At 40.5% G+C, this 22,605-nt stretch overlaps 1 protein-coding gene across 2 annotated transcripts in view; it reads left to right on the top strand.

Annotated features, from left to right (window-relative positions):
- Positions 1 to 93: 93 nt before the first annotated feature.
- The window catches only part of pdcd11 (programmed cell death 11), a 25,478-nt gene continuing 2,966 nt past the window's right edge, over positions 94 to 22,605 (top strand). Inside the window, exons 1-32 of one of the 2 annotated variants that reach the window (XM_034095256.1) lie at positions 94 to 182; positions 1,087 to 1,227; positions 3,155 to 3,295; positions 3,506 to 3,670; positions 6,382 to 6,543; positions 6,647 to 6,761; positions 8,106 to 8,275; positions 8,428 to 8,535; positions 8,674 to 8,886; positions 9,487 to 9,611; positions 9,709 to 9,769; positions 10,739 to 10,885; positions 10,989 to 11,240; positions 11,915 to 12,040; positions 12,126 to 12,320; positions 12,450 to 12,620; positions 13,982 to 14,195; positions 14,279 to 14,431; positions 15,018 to 15,130; positions 15,644 to 16,143; positions 16,709 to 16,771; positions 17,015 to 17,111; positions 17,239 to 17,328; positions 17,448 to 17,550; positions 18,004 to 18,181; positions 18,912 to 18,968; positions 19,047 to 19,169; positions 19,673 to 19,795; positions 20,441 to 20,606; positions 21,302 to 21,442; positions 21,533 to 21,676; positions 22,204 to 22,454. In XM_034095256.1, coding sequence (XP_033951147.1) covers positions 1,126 to 1,227; positions 3,155 to 3,295; positions 3,506 to 3,670; positions 6,382 to 6,543; positions 6,647 to 6,761; positions 8,106 to 8,275; positions 8,428 to 8,535; positions 8,674 to 8,886; positions 9,487 to 9,611; positions 9,709 to 9,769; positions 10,739 to 10,885; positions 10,989 to 11,240; positions 11,915 to 12,040; positions 12,126 to 12,320; positions 12,450 to 12,620; positions 13,982 to 14,195; positions 14,279 to 14,431; positions 15,018 to 15,130; positions 15,644 to 16,143; positions 16,709 to 16,771; positions 17,015 to 17,111; positions 17,239 to 17,328; positions 17,448 to 17,550; positions 18,004 to 18,181; positions 18,912 to 18,968; positions 19,047 to 19,169; positions 19,673 to 19,795; positions 20,441 to 20,606; positions 21,302 to 21,442; positions 21,533 to 21,676; positions 22,204 to 22,454 — 4,769 coding nt within the window. In that variant the 5' untranslated portion in view covers positions 94 to 182; positions 1,087 to 1,125. Of the gene's footprint in view, positions 206 to 1,086; positions 1,228 to 3,154; positions 3,296 to 3,505; positions 3,671 to 6,381; positions 6,544 to 6,646; positions 6,762 to 8,105; positions 8,276 to 8,427; positions 8,536 to 8,673; positions 8,887 to 9,486; positions 9,612 to 9,708; positions 9,770 to 10,738; positions 10,886 to 10,988; positions 11,241 to 11,914; positions 12,041 to 12,125; positions 12,321 to 12,449; positions 12,621 to 13,981; positions 14,196 to 14,278; positions 14,432 to 15,017; positions 15,131 to 15,643; positions 16,144 to 16,708; positions 16,772 to 17,014; positions 17,112 to 17,238; positions 17,329 to 17,447; positions 17,551 to 18,003; positions 18,182 to 18,911; positions 18,969 to 19,046; positions 19,170 to 19,672; positions 19,796 to 20,440; positions 20,607 to 21,301; positions 21,443 to 21,532; positions 21,677 to 22,203; positions 22,455 to 22,605 lie in introns of both variants that reach the window. The other variant, XM_034095213.1, reaches the window with a different exon arrangement.

The following is a 22,605-nucleotide window of genomic DNA, read 5'->3' as shown; positions in this document are numbered from 1 at the left end:
GCAACCCAACGTGTGTAAGTATTGGTCTAGAGTAATGTCACTCAACGTAAGTGTGTGACTAAACCACCTATTGGCTTAAGGTGGTGCTAATCATTCTTTCTTATATGTGATTGGTGGAACATTGACACGCCTATATTGGATGTACTTCCGGGTTAGAATCATGGCGTGTTGCTGAACAACATGTGAGTTTTTCCGGAGATTTAATGTAAGGAAACATTTCATGATAAATTCTGAGAGAATCATTTGATACACGTTTTAATCCATTCGAGGTTTATCTATTCTGTATAGGCTTTTTTTATGCTGCCACACTCTCTTTGTGGTCAGTCTGAGTGCTTTAATACGTTAGCTCATGTGCTCTTCTCGTGCATTTGTAATGGTAACTTTAAATGCAGCAGAATTGGAACTGAGCTTTGTACGGTTGGTTATATTTTTCGCACCATTCTTCTGTATTTGTAACTCCAATGTAATAGTAACTAGTTTTAAAATGTAAGATTTCTGGTTAAGTTACATGAAAGCAGAGGTGGGAAGTAACTCATTGCATTTATTCAATTACTGAATGTAAGTACAATTTTGAATCTTGTACTTTACTTGAGTGTTTCCATTTTATGCTACTTTGTACTTCTACTCAGAGTTAAATGGTGTACTTTTACTCCACTACATTTATGCCACGCCTTTAGTTACTTTACAGATCTGGATTAATGGTGTGAAATATAATCAACTCTTAAATCAGACTTTAGTTCCACCTGGAGTAAATTCACAAGCTACCCTGCAGTAAAGTCATTCAAACTAGCTGTACCTTTACCAGCTTTGAGAACACTTTAATGATCAATCATTATAAAACATATAATGTATATTATTCTGAAATGGACCAATCTGCGTAGCCTACTAAGTACTTTTACTTTTGGTACTAACGTTTTTTTTAAGTACTCCTACACTCTGGTATTTCTACTTTTACTCAAGTACAAGATCTGATTACTTCTCCCATCTCTGCGTGAGAGGCACAATCTAGTTCTAATAACATCTATTTGTCACTTGGTTTAACATAACTTGTTTGTTTAATTTGCTTGGGATTTTGTTTATCAACAGTGCGTTTAATATTCTAAGACATCTGAAACAACATCAAACATGGCATCTGTGGAGGAGGACTTCCCTCGAGGAGGGTCGGCAAAGAAGCCCATCGAGAGTAAAATAGCTGTGCAGAGGACAGAGGTCGACAACTTGTTCCAGGTGAAGTCCTACTCTTTTCTGTCTTTGTGTCCATATAACTGTGAACATACTTTACTTTGACTAGCCAAATCACTCAGGATTGTGCGTATGTAGCTATCACCAAAAAGAGGATTATTATTAATTCAAGCTAAGCATCAGCTGTTCTGCTATCATACCCCTCTTATTCACTCGGGTTCACGCACACCTTCATATAGTGTTTGACAGAGATGTTCACAAGTCTTTTTTTGCAAGTCAAGTCTCAAGTCTTTGGTCACGAGTCCAAGTCAAGTCTCAAGTCTCTAAAAAAATAAAAGTCTCATGTCTCTTCTGGTTGTAATAAGCCTTCTATTGTCTGCTGCTATCCAGTCTGTTAAGAATACTGCACAGCTATATCTAAGCAATTCAAAGCATTTACTGTGTTATTATCACTCCTATATCTATTAGCATACAGTATAAGTACTGATTAGTTGTTTGTTATATGATCACTTTAAACAGGCTATTGCAATGCAATATGAGGAAAAACATCACACTTTAGCTAAATGCAAACAACTTATAAGCAAAACAATTCAGAATCAGAAATACGTCAAATACGTCTTTGTATCAACCGTATTGTTTAATTACACTGGGTCTCTAATGACATCTTTTTAAGTCTACTATTAATAAACATATTCCTCTATCCTCTCACTCAAAGCCAGTGTCATGGTAACCTGATAAACCTGTAACATTAACGCTACATGGTCAACAATAAACCTGTAACCTGCCTATAAACCCACAGATGTATTTATGTATGTAACTATGTATTTTTCTACGTTTAACGTTAGCCAGTAGATGGTGGCAGCGGAGCGTAATGATTAACGTTACCGACCTTTTTTATGTCATGTCAAGAGTTGGATGTCAACGCCACTCAACTCAAACAAGTGCGACAAGAAAACATTCACTCATCTTTTCAAATATTCAGTTACAAAGCTAGTAGCAAGCTAAGTTAGCATTACACAGATGATGCTGAGCTAAACATGTTTGCTAACTGTCCATGCGTTAATGTGACTGACCTCTCCGGGTGAGTTTTCAAGTGCCTGATGAAATCCGACGTTGTTGCGCCAGCATCCTTGATTTTGATATTGCAGACTTTGCAGTGTGCGCTCCTTTTGTTGGTGCCGCCGGCGTTTTGTTCGAAGTGTTTGTAGTTGAACCTAATTACAAGCGGTACAGCCGCAGGTGTGCCGCCGGTCTCTATTGTGTTACTACGAGGTAGTAACAGAGGCGCGCACGTCTGCGTAATGAGCATCCTAAAATAACTGGATGGCCTACCTGCCTGTCAGCCTTCCATCTGGGCACAAACTTATCTCGTGCCCTCATTGGTCATGTGCGCGTTCGTGTGTGTTGGAGGAGGCGGGCTCTATAAGGAAGTAGCAGCCTCTAGCAGATTTTCTCCGGTTGTGTATTTTCAAATTCTAGCGATCTCGAGCCGGTTTCTCTCAAATGTACCTACCCCACCTTTAATACGCCAAAAATAGAAAACACAATGATTGTTCACCAGTCCCAACACACGAGTCCAAGTCGAGTCTGAAGTCTTTTGGTCAAGAGTCCAAGTCAAGTCTCAAGTCTCTGTGTGTGCGACTTAAGTGCAACTCGAGTCCCCATCTCTGGTGTTTGAAGATGAGAAATAAGGCAAGTTAACATTGAGATCTATTTTCAAATATTTATATGAAATACAGTATTGTTCATTTAAATACTGTATATGGAAAAGGCTAGGGATGCAATTGTCAAATACTTAGTCGCCTTTTGTGAGTTAACATATTTATTTGACCAATTATCTTTTATGTGCTCATGATATATTTTAGTATCAATCAAAAGCCCCTGAATTGAATCAAATCAAAATGGTATCCTTGCTGACTTAATGATATTAACAAAACTCATTTGTGAATGATTGTTTTCTTTTCTGTCGCAGTCAAATGAACCAGCAGAAACCAAGAAAAGAAAGGGGGCGGGCAAAGATGACGGCAAGAAGCTCAAGAAGTCAAAGACGGGCAAGGAAGACGGCCTGACACTGAACGCAGCATCCAAGTGTGTGGAAATCCTGCACATGAAGGTAAAAGCATCCTTGGGTTTCTTGGAGGCGCTATATATAAATCCAAGTTATTATTATTAAAACATTTGTCAAGAACCAGCATTTGTGAATAAATTGTTAAATGTGCTTAGCAGGCTCATTTTCTCCAAATGATATAGTTTATTCGGCACATCTGATTAAATGTTATGTTTGCTTTTCTTGATCTTATGTGTATTATTCCTCATTTCCTAGAATCTGAAGGAGGGCATCCTGATGCTGGGCTGTGTGAAGGAGGTGACTGACTTCGAGGTGAAGGTCAGTCTGCCCTGTGGCATGCAAGGCTTCCTCAGCATCAAGAACGTCTGTGACTCGTACACCAAGCTGCTCAGTGAGCAACTGGAGTCAGCTGATACAGAGGTAAGCCTGCAGGGTGGGGATTAGAAATGTCACTGTGGGATATATCATCAATTCTAAACAATTCCGTCCACATTTCAAAATCAGAATACCTTTATTTGTCCCACAGAGGGGACATATGCATTTTTTTACAGCAAGAAAAGAGCTAAAGAAAGCTTAAAGGGGACCTCATGCAAAATGCACTTTGTGATGTCTTTTTATTAGTGCTGTCAAAATTATCGCGTTAACGGCGGTAATACATTTTTTGAATTAATTGCGTTAAAATATTTAACGCATTTAACGCATGTTCAGAATGGCCCGCCCCATACGTGCCACTAGTGGCAGCGCCAGGGTATGGCTGGGGTAGGCTACACCCATACCAAGAAATGGCTTAGCCCCACCATGAAAAATGATGTTAAAGTAAGCAAAATAAAGTCTGCCAACTCACGGGGAGTAAATTGCACAGACAGCAGTTAGTAAGATTGATTTCAGTAGCCACGGTTTTGAAAACTTTTGTCACGGAGTGATCGTCTTCTCAATAGAACATCTTTGATAACGGCGTGGTGTTGTTGCAGGAAGTCCGGACGGAGAATACCTTTGCTGTAGTACAGGGGTGCACATAACTGGTACGCAGGTTATGTGCGTAATCTGAAATGCGTACCGTCACTTGTGTCACAAAGCGTACTTGTGAAGCTTTTCCAGAAGGCGGTTAGATCACCGGACGACAGAGTCGGTCTCCGTGTGCACAGACAGGGCTGCTGTTAACGTCGGTCTGTGCAACGGAACTGTGCAGACCACCCCCCCCCCCCTTCACTGGAGAACTGCGCTAAAACAGCTGATCACAACGTTCACACTCTGTGGTCAGAAGTACTCCACTAGCCGCCGCCCCCCCCCCCCCCCCCCCCCCCCTGTCGACTTTCCTGAAGTACTCCCCCGTTGATAGAAATCAACACGTAATGAATTAAGACCCCACGGTTTGATGATTGATAGGTGTGTGGGTTGTCTTTCATTTTGACACGCATAAAAATGTTATAATAAACATAGATACTGTATGTTAAATGGATATATCCGCCTTCTTTCATTTATCTTTCCATTCCCACAACAATATACATAAATAAATGGCATATTTTGTACATAGTTCGAATGGTGATTAATCATGATTAATTAATTTTTAAGCTGTGATTAATCTGATTAAAAAATTGTAATCGTTTGACAGCCCTACTTTTTATACATAAATATGTGTCCCCGGTGCGTCGGGGAACTCACGCAGCGTCAGAAAATAAAACCCTCTCTCTTTTCCTCCGTACCAAAATCTTCTAAAAACGGGTGTACAACGAGTGGATACAGATTCCATCCAAACTGACGTCAAATTGGCGGCGGACCCACAGAAAGTTGCTCTCAGAAACAATGCCTGACGTGTTTTGGACGTAATCTCGTTTTTGTTTACATTAGCAAGCCTCGCTAACACTCAGAGCTAACCTGTCCTAGAGAGTGTTTTAAAAAGCAGGAAATAAAAAAAGAACTCACCTTGTGATAAACCTGCAAGAGAAAAGGCATTTGAGCTCCATACTATTTCAGAAATAATCCTTGACGTGGTTTAAACAGGATGGCGTTTTATCACAGCAGAATTTAACTTTATCTCCGGTAGAATTCTGATCAGGCATTAGCTCCGCCTCCTCTTCTTTCTTTTTTTTCAAGCTAAGGACCCAAAATCTGAGTTTCTCTAACAGGGCTACAAAAGAGGGGTTTGAGCAATATGAGGCACGGCTACAATGGGTGATCTGTTTGGTATTTTGAATAGGGCTGCAACAAACGACTAATTTGATTATCGATTAATGAAACGATTAATTGACTATTCGGACTATTACTGTATGCCTTGCACAATTTCTCCTTCCTTATTTAGCCATCAACTTTTAGATTTAGCTTGAGGTTGTTTTAGGCATGTGGAAACTAACAATGAAGACAATAAAGATGAATACTTGATTCAAAAATACATATATTATTAAATTAACACATTTTGAACAAAACATTGCTTTTTATTTAAATTAAATAAATAATATTTCATATCAAAAGAAACAACAATGTTTTAACAAATCGTCTTAAATAATCTGATGACAGAACTGTAAACAGAATAGCTGAAACTTTAACAAAATAAATAACTCAGTTACCTCTAATCATTAAGCCATGTTTGTATAATGTAGTTAACTCCGTGTGTTGCTGCTAGCATACACAACACCTGACGTGGAAACGTTCCTCGTGGTAGAAAGACAGTCGAACCCGGTGCATTTCTCCGTCTGAATGTGGTGCACTTTTGCTAAATGTTTAATAATAACCAAGAAGCAAATATTAAAGCTAAACTTTTTTTTTTTTTTTAGTACACACAATTTACAAAATACACATCCTGTGACAGTTCTGAAGATAGAGCAGCCAGGTATATATTGCACAGCTATTAACGGCATATATATTTAAATTGTTCTTAGAATTTTTAACTGGGATGATATATGTGAGTTCTGGCTTTATTGGATATGCGGAGTCTAGAATAATATAGCAACTAACTTAAGTCTAAGGGTTCTTTATTTGCAATTTCTATGTCAATAGTTTACTAATTTCTTAGGATACAAGCCTTGGATATAAGATTTTCATTTCCAACAACCACGCTGTAGCTATTGTGCAAACGACATCATTGGTTTTGAATCTTTGAATCTGTAACAAGAGATTGTATTCTCCCTTCACAGGAGATCTGCTCTCTGCAAGACATCTTCTCCCCGGGCATGCTGTTCAGGTGTGTGATTGCCAAGTTGGATCTAGCCAAAGGAGGCGCTCTCAGCATCCAGCTGTCAATCAATCCAAAGCTGGTCAACAAGGCTCTCACCTCAAACTCTCTGAAAGCTGGCATGGTCAGTCATAATGATCTTTAGTTTAAAATGTGGTTACCAAAAATCAGCTACCTTTTTAGTTTTATTTAACAATATATTTTACATATATTTTGTGACAACTCAGGTTTTGAGTGGATGTGTGGACAGTGTGGAGGATCATGGCTACATAGTTGACATTGGCCTCAGTGGAACCAAAGCCTTCCTGCCCAGGGAAGCAGTAAAGGAAAAACACCCAGAAGGTATGACAATCTTAGTGGATTCCACATGTTCTGTTGCAGATAGGGGTGTAACGGTACACGTACCCGTACCGAAATTATTCGGTACGGGCCCTTCGGTTCAGTACACGTGTGTACCGAACGCATATAACGTTAAACGTAACAAATGGAGAACGTGAACAACTTCTTGGAAGTAATCTCAGGTGCTGCGTCGCAGCATTCAGAGTAATTTGCACCCATTGTGATCAACGCGTCATAGAGCGAGCAAGTCATTTCATTGGACGAGCTGGTCAGAGGGATGCGTTCAAATGTAGTCAGTAATTTGAGGAACTGTCTAAATGGCGAACGCAGATAAAGTTGAGCTCGAAAATCCTCCAGCATCATTGAAGTCTCCGGTTTGGGAACATTTTGGTTTCGCAGTTACGTACAAGGATGACGAACAAAGACCGGTGGACCGAACCAAAGTTGTTTGTCTGCATTGTTCAACTAACATTGGTTACGCGGCTGGAAATACATCAAACGTGCACACTCATTTGAAAAGGCATCACCCGAACGTGAATATCACCGGTACCAAAAGACTGAAGTGCAAACCCAACTCCCACTAGCATTTAAGCCTCCACCACTCGCAAAAACTTCAGACCGAGCCAAAGCTATTACAAACGGCAAATATCCTTATGTTGCCATGTTAGCAAAGCGCTACCTGGCTGTATCTGCTACCTCTGTCCCTAGCGAGAGGGTGTGTTCTCCACAGCAGGAGACATTGCTAGTGCCAGCTGATCTGCCCTTTCGGCAAGCAATGTGGACAAGTACATTTTTCTTTAAAAAAACATGAAAATACAATGACAAGCAAGTCATAACGTCAAACTGGCTGCTTAGGTGCTAGTACAGTACAGTTCAAATACAGATTATTTCAGTTCATCGAAAAGCTGCACCTTAATGTTTATTTTATTATATTTTATATTTATTTGACTGAATATTCATAGTTTAATAATAATTAAAAACCCAAAACTAATAGTTTATGTTTTGTGAGTACTTGTACAGTAAAGTTCAAATACAGATTATTTCAGTTCATCGAAATGCTGCACCTTAATGTTTATTTTATTATATTTTGTATTTATTTGAGTGAATACATTATTCACAGTTTAATAATAATTAAAAAAAATATGTTATGTTTTGTGATAATTTTTTCTGCTGTACCGAAAACGTACCGAACCTAACCGTGACCTAAAAACCGAGGTACGTACCGAACCGACATTTTTGTGAACCGTTACACCCCTAGTTGCAGAGTAGCAGTAGTGCAGTTGTTTCCCAATTGTTTAGCATAAAGTCATGGATTAATGTCTAAAGCGTTTGTTCTTGTCTCTCCAGAGCTGAAAGTGGGTCAGAACGTCACTTGTGGAGTGGACGAAGTAAAGAACGATGGGCGCATCATCCGCCTTTCTTTGAGCACCCCCACCCAGGCCTGTGCTGAATCCGAACAAGGCTGGAACCTCACTAACCTGCTGCCTGGACTTCTGGTCAAAGCCACCATCAAAAAGGTAGAGAAAGCTTTTATTTTGGTAATGAGTACATCTTCTCTCCGAGGAAAACGGTTACATTTTTCTGTGACTGATATGCTCTTACAGTCAATTTCACATCTTCAGAAGTAGCATTGCTTCATTTGTATAAAGTATTTTTGTTTGTATCGCAGGTGACCAAACATGGTCTGCTCCTGGACTTCCTGTCCTCCTTCACTGGCCAGGTGGACTTTCTCCACATGGAGCCAGAACAGACAGACAGCTACACCGAGGGCGCCCAGGTAACACTGACATTGAACATGGATCCTGTTGGCTTTTACATTATAGATATAAATAATAAACGTTTGACTTATTAATGGTTTTACATCTGCTTATATTCAAGTATAAACATGGCCGCCTGTTTTGCATTAATCCACCAGATGCGAGCCTGTGTGCTGTATGTGGATCCCTCCACCCGTCTGGTGGGCCTGAGCCTGCGCACCTTCCTCACTCAGCCCGGGTCCTCAATCGACGTCTCTCCTGCTGGAGGAGACCGCATCGGAGAGGTGGTGAAGGACTGCAAGATGACCGCCATGCACCACATGTCTGGAGCCTTGTTGGAACTGCCTGACAACACGATGGCCTTCGTACATGTGAGTCAGGGGGATGCTTTTTAAATATTTTAAGCACATTTTAGTCTTAAGTAGAATAAATACTCTTTGTAAAAAAAAAAATCTGACTCAGCATTGGGTTAATAACTTAAGGGTCCCATAATATAAATAGTGAGATTTTATGTATTATTGTTATTCTAATGGTTAAGTGGAACATAAATACTGTGAAAGTAACACATTGCTTGGTCCACAAGTAAATGAAAACGGCACATATTTAAAAACTGTCTTTAAACATACCGTTAGGAACTAGGTATAGTTGTGATGTCCCAACTATGATGTTATACATGTAGAAAGTGCAGCTACACTGTCTGCTGATGGTGCATCGATACTTGATTTAAAAGACCCGGTATCACTGACCAATCAGAGCAGTCTAAGCATCTTCAGGTCTTAAAGAGACGGGCACTAAAACCGAGCGTTTGAGACAGATGGTGAATACATGTACATTCCGACAGACAGTATGTCAAAACTAATGTGTTTTTTGAAGAGTAAAGTATATAAACATGATTATAAGAAACTTAAAATACATGTATGAATCAGAAAATAAGCATTATAAGTCTCCTTTAAATGTATCCTTCATCACAGAAAAACCATGTTAAGGAGTCTAGCGAGCTGTCCAATGAAAACCGACTGCTGGCTAGGACTGAGCACATCTGCAGGATCATGGACTTCAGCCCCATGGACCAAATTCACTTTGCTAGTCTGCGAAAGTAAGTGTTACCTCATTTGAGTGATATTGTGTAGTTGGCAACGACTTCCCAACTCTTATTTGATATGTTGACTAACCTTTTTCTGTTCTGTTTTCAGGAGTGTGATTTCAAAGCGTTTCTTCAGATATCATGATCTTCAGGCCGGGCAGGTTGTAGAGGTGAGAAAACATTAAAACACTAGTTTTTTAAAGATTCCTGCAGGACAGGGCTGATAAAATCATGCAATATGATGTATAATCTATTATAGCTAGTTTTGGTATGATAGATTATAAATCCTATATTTGTGTGCACTGAGAGGATGCCTAATGCCACTAATGAATTTAGTCAAATCTGTGGGTTTTTAGGTATTAGGAAAGGACCACATCTTTTGACATTTGTGCATAAAACTATTTCTCTTTGCACCATAAAGTAATCCAATCCAATCAGAATGTGGAATTTCAAACCTTTATTTATACAGATAAATCCCATTGAGATCATTGATCTCTTTTTCAAGGGAGACCTGCTCAAATTAAATGACTTGTAATTTAAGATAATGAAGTAGTATTAGTAATTGTTTAACATTTTGAGAAATGAGTTTATTTGCCTATCGTGGTGACCAGCAGCTTTCTGTAGTGCTGTCATTACTCTGAGGTTGCGTAGACAAGAGAGGAAATAATTATTCCCTGGATATTTTTTCAAAGAACCTGACAACCCATTTTCTCCAGTTAAAAATAGCAACTTAGCCAGGTGTTGAAAAAAAAGATCCTATAAGTCGTTATAATAACCCAGTTTCTATAGATAGGTTTCTCATTATTGTGCAATACGAAGTCATTTATTTATTTAATTTAATTTTACTGGCAGAAATGGATTCCATACCCGTCTTTTCAATAAGACAATTTGTTTTTATATAGTCACATTTCTTAAATACATACTATTTTTCTATCAAATTCTTGAGGCAGAAATTATTTGTATTTTGTACCTGGTGTAGTTATCTGGAACATTTTTAAATCAATTTGTGAGGAAGTTTATGCTTGGTAACAATATATTTTTGAAAAATATATTTTCACTTATGAACAATTTATTCATAACTCATTCTGGACTCGCTGTGTTTATTGTCTCTCACTTTGTCCCCCGTCTCCCCCTCTCAGGGCACGGTGTCAGTCCTGCTGCCACACGGCATGATGGTGAATGTGTCTGACCACATCAAAGGCCTGGTGCCCCGCACACACCTGTCCGACATCCTGCTGAAGAACCCAGAGAAGAAGTACATAGAGGGCATGAAGATCAAATGTCGGGTCAGTGAAGAATCCAAAAGAGAAATTCTCTAACCTGCAGATTCACCTGTCATTTTGAATATTTGTTTTATTCCTCTGTGTTTGTGTGTTGATGTTCCTCCAGGTGCTCTCCGTGGACGCAGAGAATAAGAAGCTGTGCCTGACCAGGAAGAAGGCCCTGGTGGACAGCCCCCTGCCGCTGTTCCTCAGCTTCAGCGATGCACGTCCCGGCCGCGTCTCCCACGGCTACATCGTCTGCATCAAAGACTTTGGCTGCATCATGCGTTTCTACAACAACGTGAAGGGCCTGGTGCCGACCAGCGAGCTCAGCTCCGAGCCCATCGTCAACCCGCAGGAGGTCTTCTACGTGGGGCAGGTGAGGAGGATTATCTCGGTCAAAATTATCCGCCAACTTTTCTCCATGTCTTTTGTTCAGGATGTTGGAACCATTATGAATTATCCTCTTCTTTTGCCGGTTGCATTTGGTATATGAGGGCTTTTTGTCAAGCACATAGCGGAACAGACCATAACGTCACAGCCACACAAACAGGAAGTGAATACGAATTTAGAGCCCGTCAAACAATTTTTATTTTAGCGTTTGATTTAGTATAGATTTTCTTTTTCACCACCAGATGGAATCCTTAAATCTTCATTATTTTTGCCCAGGCTCACGGATAAATATTTGATATAAATGATATTGGGTGTATAAATGCCAGAGTGGTATATACTGCACGTTTTTTTCAGTTTGATTTTATTTGTCAAGTAAGTTGAAACATCTAATTAGGAGAGTTTAGTTTAGAAAAATGTCTAACTAAATACAGTTTTGGAGATTTTAATAAAATAAAATAAATGTATAGTCAATGTTTGAACATACCGTTACATTTCCAATTTAAATGAGAAAAATGTGAGCTGGCAGTTATAGTTCTTAGAAAAAATAAGAAATTTGGAATCTGTAGGTCAGACTTAAAAAATCAATGCATCTATAAGTGTTAACCAACCTTTGGCTGTCAATTACTCATTTCCTTTTTTTGTTTCCCATTGATTTCCCAGGTGTTAAAGGCTAAAGTTCTCAATTGTGACCCCGCTAAGGAGAAGATGGCGCTGTCCTTTAAGGCGGCAGTGGAGGGAGACACAGAGGAAGCCCCCCAGCCCCAGTTTGACTGTGAGGTGGGGACGGTGAGTCCAAGACCTTGTCTCTCTGGGTTTTTAAAATCTTATTTTATCAAATGTTGCCCTCAACCTGTGTATTTGTATGATGTAGAAACTGGAGGCCAAGGTGCTGAAAAAGTCAGTCAACGGTCTGGAGGTCGCCATCCTCCCTGACGAAAACCGTGCCATGCTACCCACAATGCACCTTTCCGATCACATGTCCAACTGCACTCTGCTGTGGGAGAGCCTGCAGGAGGGAGACAACATCTCAAACATCGTATGCTCCAGCAAGACCAAACAGCATGTTGTATCCTTTCTGTCAAAACATCACAAAGTAGAGTTTGTGTGATTGGTTCTGTACAGTGTGCAATGTGTTGCTACCCTTTGGTAAGAAAGGAACATTTTCCCAGTTTTCCTGAGCTGCTCCTCTTTAAAGATCGTCAGCAAGAAGCCAACAGTGCGATGGTCTCTGGAGGAAGGCGTGGTGGCTAAGGACTTCTCTGAGATCACAGTAGGAATGCAACTGGTCGGTTGGATCAAGAACATCATGTCGTACGGCGTCTTCGTGGAGTTCCCTTACGGCCTCTTTGGGCTCGCACCCAAGTCGGTGAGTAAAGGGTTTCTAGCTTGAACAATCTCTACATAAAAGTGATTTTACTGTCTTTCGAACTACCTCATGTTAAGCCCAGAGTAGGTTTTTAAAAAAAAAAAGAGAGAGAGAGAGATCACAAAAAAACAGTAAGAGGGTGTAATATTCACAGAAAAATCTCAAATGTGCAGGTTTAAAGAAGTACATTTGCGAGAATAAAGGTCGAACATTACAAGAAAAATACAGAATATTCCTAGGTAATAAAGTAATTTGTGTGAAAAATCAGAAATTGGATAAATGTATGTTTTTTTTCATCAGTTCAATCAATCAATGTTTATTTATATAGCCCAATATCACAAATGTTACATCTGTCTCAGTGGTCTTCACAGTTTGTACAGAATATCAGTATGACAATACGACACCCTCTGTCCTTAGACCCTCACATCGTACAAGGAAAAACTTCCGGAGAAAACCCAGTTTAAAGGGAAAAATGGGAGAAACCTCAGGGAGAGCAACAGAGGAGGGATCCCTCTCCCAGGACGGACAGACGTGCAATAGATGCCGTGTGTAAATTGAAAAGATAATACATTTGCAACATAGGTAGTCCAAATGTTTGGAAATGCATGTGTGTATAATAGGAAGATGAATCCACGAGGATATCCATCCAGGACCGATGATCCAGGACCACAGCCACGACTCGCGATCCAGGACACAGGACAGCAGGATCATCCATGACTCCGGATCCCAGCGTATATAGACACCAAAAAGAAAGACATTTGGGGAAGCTGGGTTAATGGGAACATGAGAGGACACAGGTATAGACAGAGAGAAGGAAGAAGTAAGATGTCCCCCGACAAACTAAGCCTATATCAGCAAAACTAGGGGCTGAATCTAATCAGCCCTAACTATAAGCTTTATCAAAAAGGAAGGTCTTAAGCGCACTCTTAAAAACGGATAGGGTGTCTGCCGCCCGAACACAAACTGGAAGCTGATTCCACAAATGTGGAGCTTGATAAGAAGTTAATTACATTTTTTTATTTGCAATGGTTAGATAAACGTCTTTGCTTTGCCACTTATTATTCCTGCGATGGATTATACTCTGATTATACTTTGCAATCAGATCAAGCAATGAGAACAAATGGGATATTACATTTAATCTCAGAGAATAGCATTTTTTTCTTGCAAATTATTGACTTTATTCTCTCAAACATTATCTTGTAGATTTACCACTTAAGTTCTGGGGAATATCAAAGTTATTTAATGTAAAGTAACCCATGAATCTCGGATCGAGAATTCAGTTCTATACGCCTTTCCCTAGGCCAATCAGTTATTTCGTCATATTTCCCCACTGAAATCCTTTTATTTATTTTTTCTTTCAGGCCATGACCACCAAGTTCCTCAGCGACACGGCGTCTGCCTTCCAGCTGGGCCAGACGGTCCTCGCCAAAGTGACCAACCTGGATGAGGAGAAACGGCGCTTCCTGGTTACGCTGAAGATGTCAGAGGTCATCTCTCCGGACGGCGATGTCGAGACCAGACTCTTCAACGGCGTGCAGGAGAGAAAAGCTGTGTCTGCAATGTTGGCTAGCAGAGGTAAGAATTCATCCCGCTTTTAATTTTTAATTGAAAGTTTGTCTCCTGCGTCTAACCGCTTGTCGTCTCCGTTTCCCTCTCAGAGAACAGTGATCTCCACCAGCAGCTGTCTGCTCTGGCTGTGGGGGAGAAGCTGAAGCTGACTGTAGATACTAGCTGCAAGGAAAGCGGCGCCACATTTAAGTCTGATGATTTGACCCATGCCGCCATACTGGCCACCAAGCACCATGTCATGGGTATGCGTTTCACCAGGAACAATTTGAAATGTTTGAATATTTAACTCCTCTGTCACGATTCTTTGGCATCACATATCGTTCTTTAAATGTCCTGACATGCAGAATAGAAAAAGACTGGTATTAGGTTTTTTTAAGTTAGGATTGCATCAAACTCAATGGTGTGGTAAAAGACGCCACTGCATTATTGAACCTACATTTTTATTCTTATTTAATTAAAGTATTTTAGGGCGACTTTACACCGTTTATACAGAGAGCAAGAGATGACAGGAAATACATGATCATTGTCTTAAAATAAGCCACTTTCACGAAGTTGGAGGGCTTGCAAGAGGCACATGAAAACCTAAATGGACAGCATTAATACAGACAAGGCTATCTGGTGTGGGTTCAATACAAAAAAACACCCATAATTCAAAAGCATTTTTCATTGGTCTTGTCCTGCTGACGTGGCGTGAGGTATTTGTTCAGAGCTTGTGGCCCTGACTCCCTATGAGTTAAACTAATTCACATATAGCATTGATACTTTTAGAAGATTGTTGATTTATTTATTTTGTCAAAAATCTGTCAATGTAACAATATCAAATTTCAGGTGCTAATCTGAGCCCAGGACAGAAAGCCACTGCGGTGGTCCTCCATGTTGACATCCTGTCCGGACAGGTCCATGTGTCCGTCCTCCCCAAGCTGCTGGCAAAGAAGAAATCTGTGAGTATTACTTTTGTTGTTTTAGAACTATAGCATATTAGTTGGGTATTATTATTTGATTAAAAAAACTGACAATTTAAGATAAAGTGTTACATTTTAATATAAAAAAAACAGAACTTAGATTACTGGGATCATGCAAGTCATACATTTGCTGGAAACAGATGAATTTGTGACTTGTATCTAAAGAAAATTATTATAATTTATCATTTTTATCATCTCAAAGAATGTTCAAATGTTTCACTTATAAATTAGTTTTTTTTCTGTAAATGTACAACTTAAATCTCTTTTTTTTTTTCAGTTTTTACCTCCAGCTTAGTAATTATTATTTATTTGTATTAAAATGAAACTAACACATGACTTCACTTTGGACCTTTTGATTAAATCCACATTTCCCAACACTGCTTTCTTTGGAGCAGCCTGATCAATCTTTGTCTATGGTCTTTGTAGATGTTAGAACATAACCATTTCCTGTAGTTATTGACTTTTTGTGTGTTTTGATGCGTGTTTCCATAGTTAACTGAAGGAACAAAGTACACGGTGATGGTGCAGCACGTGGACAAAGACTTCGCCGTCATCTCCCTGGAGGACACGGCCCAGCTGACGGTGATCCAGACCAGCAGGCACCTGAATGAGACCTTCCTGACTGACTCGGAGAGGCTGAAGGCGGGCATGTGTCTGGCAGCTGAGGTGATAGAAGCCAGCTGTGAGGCGCTGCAGGGTCTCCCCCTGGTGTCCTGGGCGCGCAGCGCACCCAACCGACAGCGCACCGTCTCAGAAAACCTGACGAGCACCAAGGGCCATCGCTTCGGGGACATCGTGCGGGGCAAAGTGAAGAAGGTGAAGCCCACCTCCATCATGGTCACATTGGAGGACGGGAGCACGGGCAGCGTGCACGTGTCCGAGGTGGGGGAGGTCGCAGATGTGCTTGAGGGGTCCTTCCCCACATCCTCCGTTAAAGTCGGCAGCGAGGTCACCGCCAGGGTCATCGGCGGACGGGAAGCCTCCAGTCAGAGGTACACACTGCCGAAGGGTTCACTTTACATACATTTATTATGAAACCGGGCTGTGGAGTATATAGATACTATATCAATGTTGTGATATGATCCTTTATATCGTCTTTCTCTTCTGATATTCTAATATTAAATAAGTGTCTTTTCCGAGTTTTAAAGGCTGCATGACAGTTAAGCAATGATTTTCCTAAATGTTCTCGTTGTTAGTATTTGCCTTTTTATTAGGGCTTCACAATTAAACATTTATAAACACTTGAATTGACATTATTTTGACTGATATTGCAATAGTAATATTCACAGAATCAAAGGGAAGGATAACTTTTTGAATTGCTATTTACATTACATTGAAAAATAAAAAGTTATGTGTTTATTCTATTCTTTTTACGTGACAGTCTGTAGCAAACAAAATGATTTTATTTAGTCAGTAGAATTCCATTTATAGTTGTAGTAGGCCTGGACCTTTCTACAGCTACACAGTAAAAAAGTGATAAGAAGAACGCCATGACCATGATGTGTTATTTAAACTGCATTGAACTTGAAATGAATCTCACCTTTTCTGTTTCTTCAGATTCTTGCCCTTCTCCCATCCCAAGTTTACATACACCATCCCTGAGCTCACTCTCATACCCAGGTAATTATACTGCACCATTACCTGAATATCATTTATTCCCAAAGTAGTAAATGAACAGTTTAAAACCAGCCATTTTGATGTGTATATCTGTTTCCTTCTGTTTTAATCAAATATTATACAGATCATAAAATGCTCATTACAGAAACAGAACCCTGTGGTGTTTGGATGGGTCAGCGTTTGTATTCTTTATCTTTTTTTTTTTTGATTCGTCAGTTTCTTATTTGTGTTTTTTCTTTTTTACAGCAAACTGGATGAGAGCGCAGATTTCAAAGCAGTTCCAACAAAAGAAAAACTAAACGGCTATAAGGTCGGGGAAAAAATTCAATGCTTTGTTTCAAAGGTAAGTCTGGAAAATCATAACGTCTTTCTTTTCTTTCTTTCTTGCTGCTCTTCATTAATCATTAATGATTTGAAAAGAGAAACCACTGCTCTCCTGATCTACGGTGTGTTCATGTTTTTGTCCCCAGTTTGTTCCAGAGAGGAAGACTCTGGAGGTCACCACTGATCCTTCTGTTACCGGGACAGTTGAACTGCTGGCCATGATCACCAATCCAACAGTACGTTTTTCCTATCAATTGGTCCATGTCCGATTTATGTTTACTAGTATTATAAAAGCTTTGGAGAAAATGAGAAACATCATTTGTAACTGCTGTGATTTGTTTAAACTAATTTTCAGGGCACCAGCCACCCAGAAAAACTCTACAAGCTGGGTCAAGCTGTGAACGCCAAAGTGGTGGAAGTGAGCTCCAAACCTCAACGCTTAATGCTGTCACTCACGGGTAGGAGAAGCTCATTATCATTATGTTCCTATTGCATTAAATCACATGCTATTTACTTACCTGACTTGCATACACTTTAATATGCCTGCGGGAGCCACTTGGGGTTGAGGTATTTTGACCAAGGACTCTTCAACAAGCTGAATGCAGGGGCTGGGGCTCAAAGTGCTGACCCTATGATCTGTAGATTAGTCATCTGAATCTCTCGGATGTTTATTCAAATCAAGAGAAGACAATTCATTTGTTTCTGTGGCTCTGGAGATACAGCGGTCGTCCATGTCAAAGTATCCTTGGGCCACATGCTTAACCCCAAATGACTCCGGATGCAACAGCGTATGAAAGTTAGTTCACCTTGTCCAGCAGCCTCTGCCTCAGTTTGACTGCGTATGAATGTTGAATTGTATGTGAACACAGACTGGAAAAGCGCTTCTAATTGCTTTCCATTTACCATTCCAGGTGTCCACAAGCTGGAGAAACACAGTGTTGCTCTGGGGATGGTGACCAAGATCCAGCCGACCGTCGGCCTCCTGGTCAAGCTGCCGTTCGGCGGCAAGGGGGCCGTGGCTGTCACCGACCTGGCCGACGCCTACAGGCAGAACCCTCTGGACGGGTTCAGCAAGGACCAGCTGCTCAGGTCAGTGGAGGCAGCCGAGGAAGAGCCCGTTGAATATTTGTTCCAAAAAATGTTTAACATGCATAGAAAATATATGAAACACTAGTGATAAATACATTAATTATAGAACAACAATGTTAATGAACATTTGTTTTTTCATCAAATAATATTGCGTCCTCACTCCAGAAGTCCGGAAAAATCATACTTATCATTTTAATATATGTTTTAATGATATTGTCAGTAATTCTCATTCATTCTCATCGTGTCCAAATTGACAATATCAGTCTATAAAATAGCAATTTGATATTTTTTCTAAATCTTATAAGCCTTTTACATAGACACGGTAAAATTGTATATATGGTATTGTATTGGCGCAAAACCAAATCAATCTGACATGTAGATTTCTATCAGCAGGTTTTTTATGTGAATCACTCCCTATGCACTTCTAAGTCTTGTTCTGTTTTTTGCAGCTTTGTTAATTGCTGGGTTTAGTTTTCCTCCCGATTTATCTTTTTATTGTTGGTGCCTTTGTGGTATATTGCATGTAAACATTGTTTTACATGCAATATATATAATATTTTCTTCATGTGTCTGTGTAACCCTAAAGGAAACAACGTTAAGTTTAATTTAACTATTAGAATCCTTACTGCCTTATAGTAATACATGTAAGGCAATATATATATATATATATACTACCAGCATCCCAAATGTATCTTTATTTATCTTTCATTGTAATCTCTTTTTGCCTCAGATGTTTCCTTCTCGGGGAAGAAAATGGAAATTGGCAGTTGTCTTTACGTCCATCGAGGTATGCGCACGTTTGGTTGGAGTGTCTGTAATAAGTTGCATCGTATCACAGCATTTAACTGTAACTCTGCTCTTCCAGACTCAAACAGAAGCAGACCAAGCCGGCGAAGGACCCGGAGGTTTTATCTTTAGACAAACTGACTGCAGGCCAGATCATCAGAGGCTACGTCAAGTCTGTGGGAGAGCAGGGGGTCTTCATCAGGTAAATGGGGAATTCATGCAGCACTGAGCCTGTTCTGCATCAGACTAGACCAGTGCTTCTCAAAGTGTGGTCCGTGAGGGCCCCCTAGTGGTCCGTGAGTATATTGGTAACATTTCACATTTGAAATAAATAAATAAATTTAAGTTTTCCGCACTCTCGCAGGAATATCTCCTGAATGGAACAAGCTTAAGTTTCATTTTATATTGCATGACAAAGCCCAGGGCAACACCTTCGTCAAACATGTTGCCACTTGTTTGTACCATTTTCAGGCGATTTATAATCTGTTCTAGAAAAACGATGTGTTTTGGGATATTTGTGGAGTTAGGTGGTCCGCGAGTCTTGGTATGAAAAAGTTTGAGAAACACTGGACTAGACGGACGTTTTTTACAGATTGTGTGGTGACTCGTAAAAGGAACAACATTATCCAAATGTCTCTGGGAAATGTCGTTTCAATAGTTGTTTCAGCATTTATCATCATCTTCTTCTACATGTTTGTCATCCAGGTTGTCAGCGAGCATCACAGGAAGAGCACAACTTCAACAGTCCACCAAATACTTTGTCAACCACCACAAGGTCCTCTCTGATCACCTGACCCCCAACAGCCTGCTCACCACCAAGATCGTCAGGTAGGAAGGAGCAGATTTTCTAAAGATGTGATTTCAGGAACTGGGCAATGTTTTGCTTTTGGACTCTCCATCGTTCAGTGTCAGTTAGGCGACCCTGTGCCGGTCAAACCTATGTGCCACACTATGGTTCATGTCACACCACTCGCACGGGAACAAACAGCGACAAACACACACAGTTTTCTGGCTAGATTATATAACATTTCAGACAAAATATATCTTTTCAGGGAAAAAGCTAGAAAAACATATTCAAACATATTCAAACATATTATATTGACATTAATCCAGAATACACCTTTTTGTAAAAAGATACTGATTCATAAATAGTTTGGAGAAAAATACATAGAGAATAGGCCAATTAGCCCTTTTTAAAAGGGCTATTTGCACAGTTTAGAATTGTCTTTAAAAAAGTTACACAAGTGCAATCTGCATTTCCATAGATTTCCATTCTGTCATTGGATATAAATAGAGAAAGGAATAAGTCATCATACTTGACGCTAGACAGTGGTTTGGACAAACAGGAAGACAGTAGCGCTGATCGGGTGTCTTTCCTTGTCTATCCCCTTGCAGCTTCAGGTATCGGTTAATTATAGAATCACTGCTGTCATCGTTTTTCATTCAGGGCTCTTTTTCTATTCTTGTCCTCAGCATTGACACAAAGGAGGAGCTGGTCCACCTCTCTCTGCTCCCAGAGGACACTGGGAAGCCAGACGTCCTCCCAGAGTCCCTCGGCCTGCCGCTGCGTCTGCTCGGAGAGGAGAAGAAGGAGCACGACTCGAACAAGAGGAAACGTGCAGCATCCAAGAGCGAAAAGGTAACAAACGGCCTCAGAATCCTCTCACTTAAGTGCCTTCCTTCCTTCCTTCCTTCCTTCCTTCCTTCCTTCCTTCCTTCCTTCCTTCCTTCCTTCCTTCCTTCCTTCCTGCTGTTTACATTAAATAGTAAACACACTTTAGAGGACTTACTTCTCAGCTGCTGGAGGTTAACTGCCCTCTGTAATGAAAAAAACACTTATACATTATGACCTGCTCATTATCATTTTGGCCGGAAGTAATACAAGCTGCATTGATCTCAGCCTCAGGTCAAAACTCTCTCCATACTCAGCAGCTTGAAAGAAACAAAGAAATGATTGACCAATCCCAACAGAGCTGGCCAGCTAACCAATCAGAGCAGAATGTATGTGAGAAATAAAGAGCTTTTTGAACATTAAAACATGGTAACATGTCACAGTAATGGCAGAAATACTAATATGAACCTGAAAGTGAGCAACATATGGCCCTTTTTTAAAGGCATTTGGACTCGAAGAAGACATTGCCGTGAATTGGGCCCATTTATACTGTATGGAAAACAACTTAGTGATTTTGTACATCAGGAACCAAAATGTGATGTGAATGATAAAGCCATTTTCTTTACTGAACTTAACACAATGCAAGCACATATTAACCCTGGTTATTTTATTACAGTATATTAATCTTAATGTGTGTATTGACTTTGGTTTTTATCTCCCAGACACCAGAAGAGTCCACCGTCTCAAAGAAGAAGAAGAAGAAGACAAAGCAATCGAAGAGTGATGAGAACGACAGCGGAGTGGAGGTGTACTTCAGAGAAGATGAGGATAAGGAAGAAGTAACCAAATCTGTTTCTGTGAAAGTAAGTGAATACAATGCAGCGCAGTATTCACTACAGTAATATCATCATCCAGAAAAATGTAATAAATGTCCCTCCTCTGTCTCTCTGCAGGTGGCTCAGAGCTCAGCAGCTCCGTCCAGACTGCAGCTGGCAGCAGGTTTCTCCTGGGACGTGGCACTGAGCTCCCTGAAGCCGGCCTCTGTAGCGCAGGAGGGCGACTCCAGCGAGGGAGAGGACGAAGATGGAAGCGGCAAGGTGAGCTCATCATAAAGAATCTTCTGGTTATTTAAGGTGTTGGAGCCAGTCTTTTGTTTTGTAAAAAGGGCCTAAAAAACTACATATCCCACGGCCCCAGCCTCTTAAGAGACACAGAGATAGGCAACGTGTGAAAGATGCCACAGTTTTTAGTATGTCGTTTTGCATAGGACTACACAAAGTAAAAAAAGGAATATGATCCAAGTCGTTTATTTTCTTTGAGTTTTGCATGAGTTTGACTATTCCACTTGTGATTATCCACGAGTGGCACAACATATCGGAAGGCAAACAAGTTATCACAACTGTAATGAATACATATCGAGGAAAGATAAGTCATTAGAAGTGTCTGTTTAAGTCTTGATGGAAACAAAGGAAGGCAGCAGCGACAAAAGGAATACAACTTCCTGTCATCATTATATGTTTGCAGCCTAAATATTATCTCTAGAAGTCTCCTCCAATCTCTGAACCTGAAAATGTTCTACCATCATGACTCATTTTCTTCTTGGCGCACCGTTCTCCTCCACCAGACCCAGAAGAAGACTCGCCACGAGCTGGAGCAGGAGAAGAAGGCGGCAGAGAAGGCCCTGGTGCAGCGGGAGACGGAGCTGATGAACCCCAGCATGCGGCCCGAGGACGCCGCCGCCTTCGAGCGCCTGCTGCTCGCCTCCCCCGACAGCTCCCTGCTGTGGCTGCAGTACATGGCCAACCACCTGCAGGCCACGCAGATCGAGCAGGCCCGCGCCGTGGCCGAGAGGGCCCTCAAAACCATCTCCTTCAGGTGATTGACTTATGGTTAATGAAGTGTTTAGCTATTTAACCGTGTTATTCAGTTCCATTTATTTGACATGGAGATCATTAAAAGACAGCAGGAATACGTTTCCATCTATCAATCAGATCTGCTCAGTGTTTCTCCCCTCCAAAACTAAGAC

Source organism: Pseudochaenichthys georgianus, chromosome 1 (assembly GCF_902827115.2).
Source record: "Pseudochaenichthys georgianus chromosome 1, fPseGeo1.2, whole genome shotgun sequence".
Classification (NCBI taxonomy): Eukaryota; Metazoa; Chordata; class Actinopteri; order Perciformes; family Channichthyidae; genus Pseudochaenichthys; species Pseudochaenichthys georgianus.
This window is presented reverse-complemented; position numbering and strand designations above follow the sequence as displayed.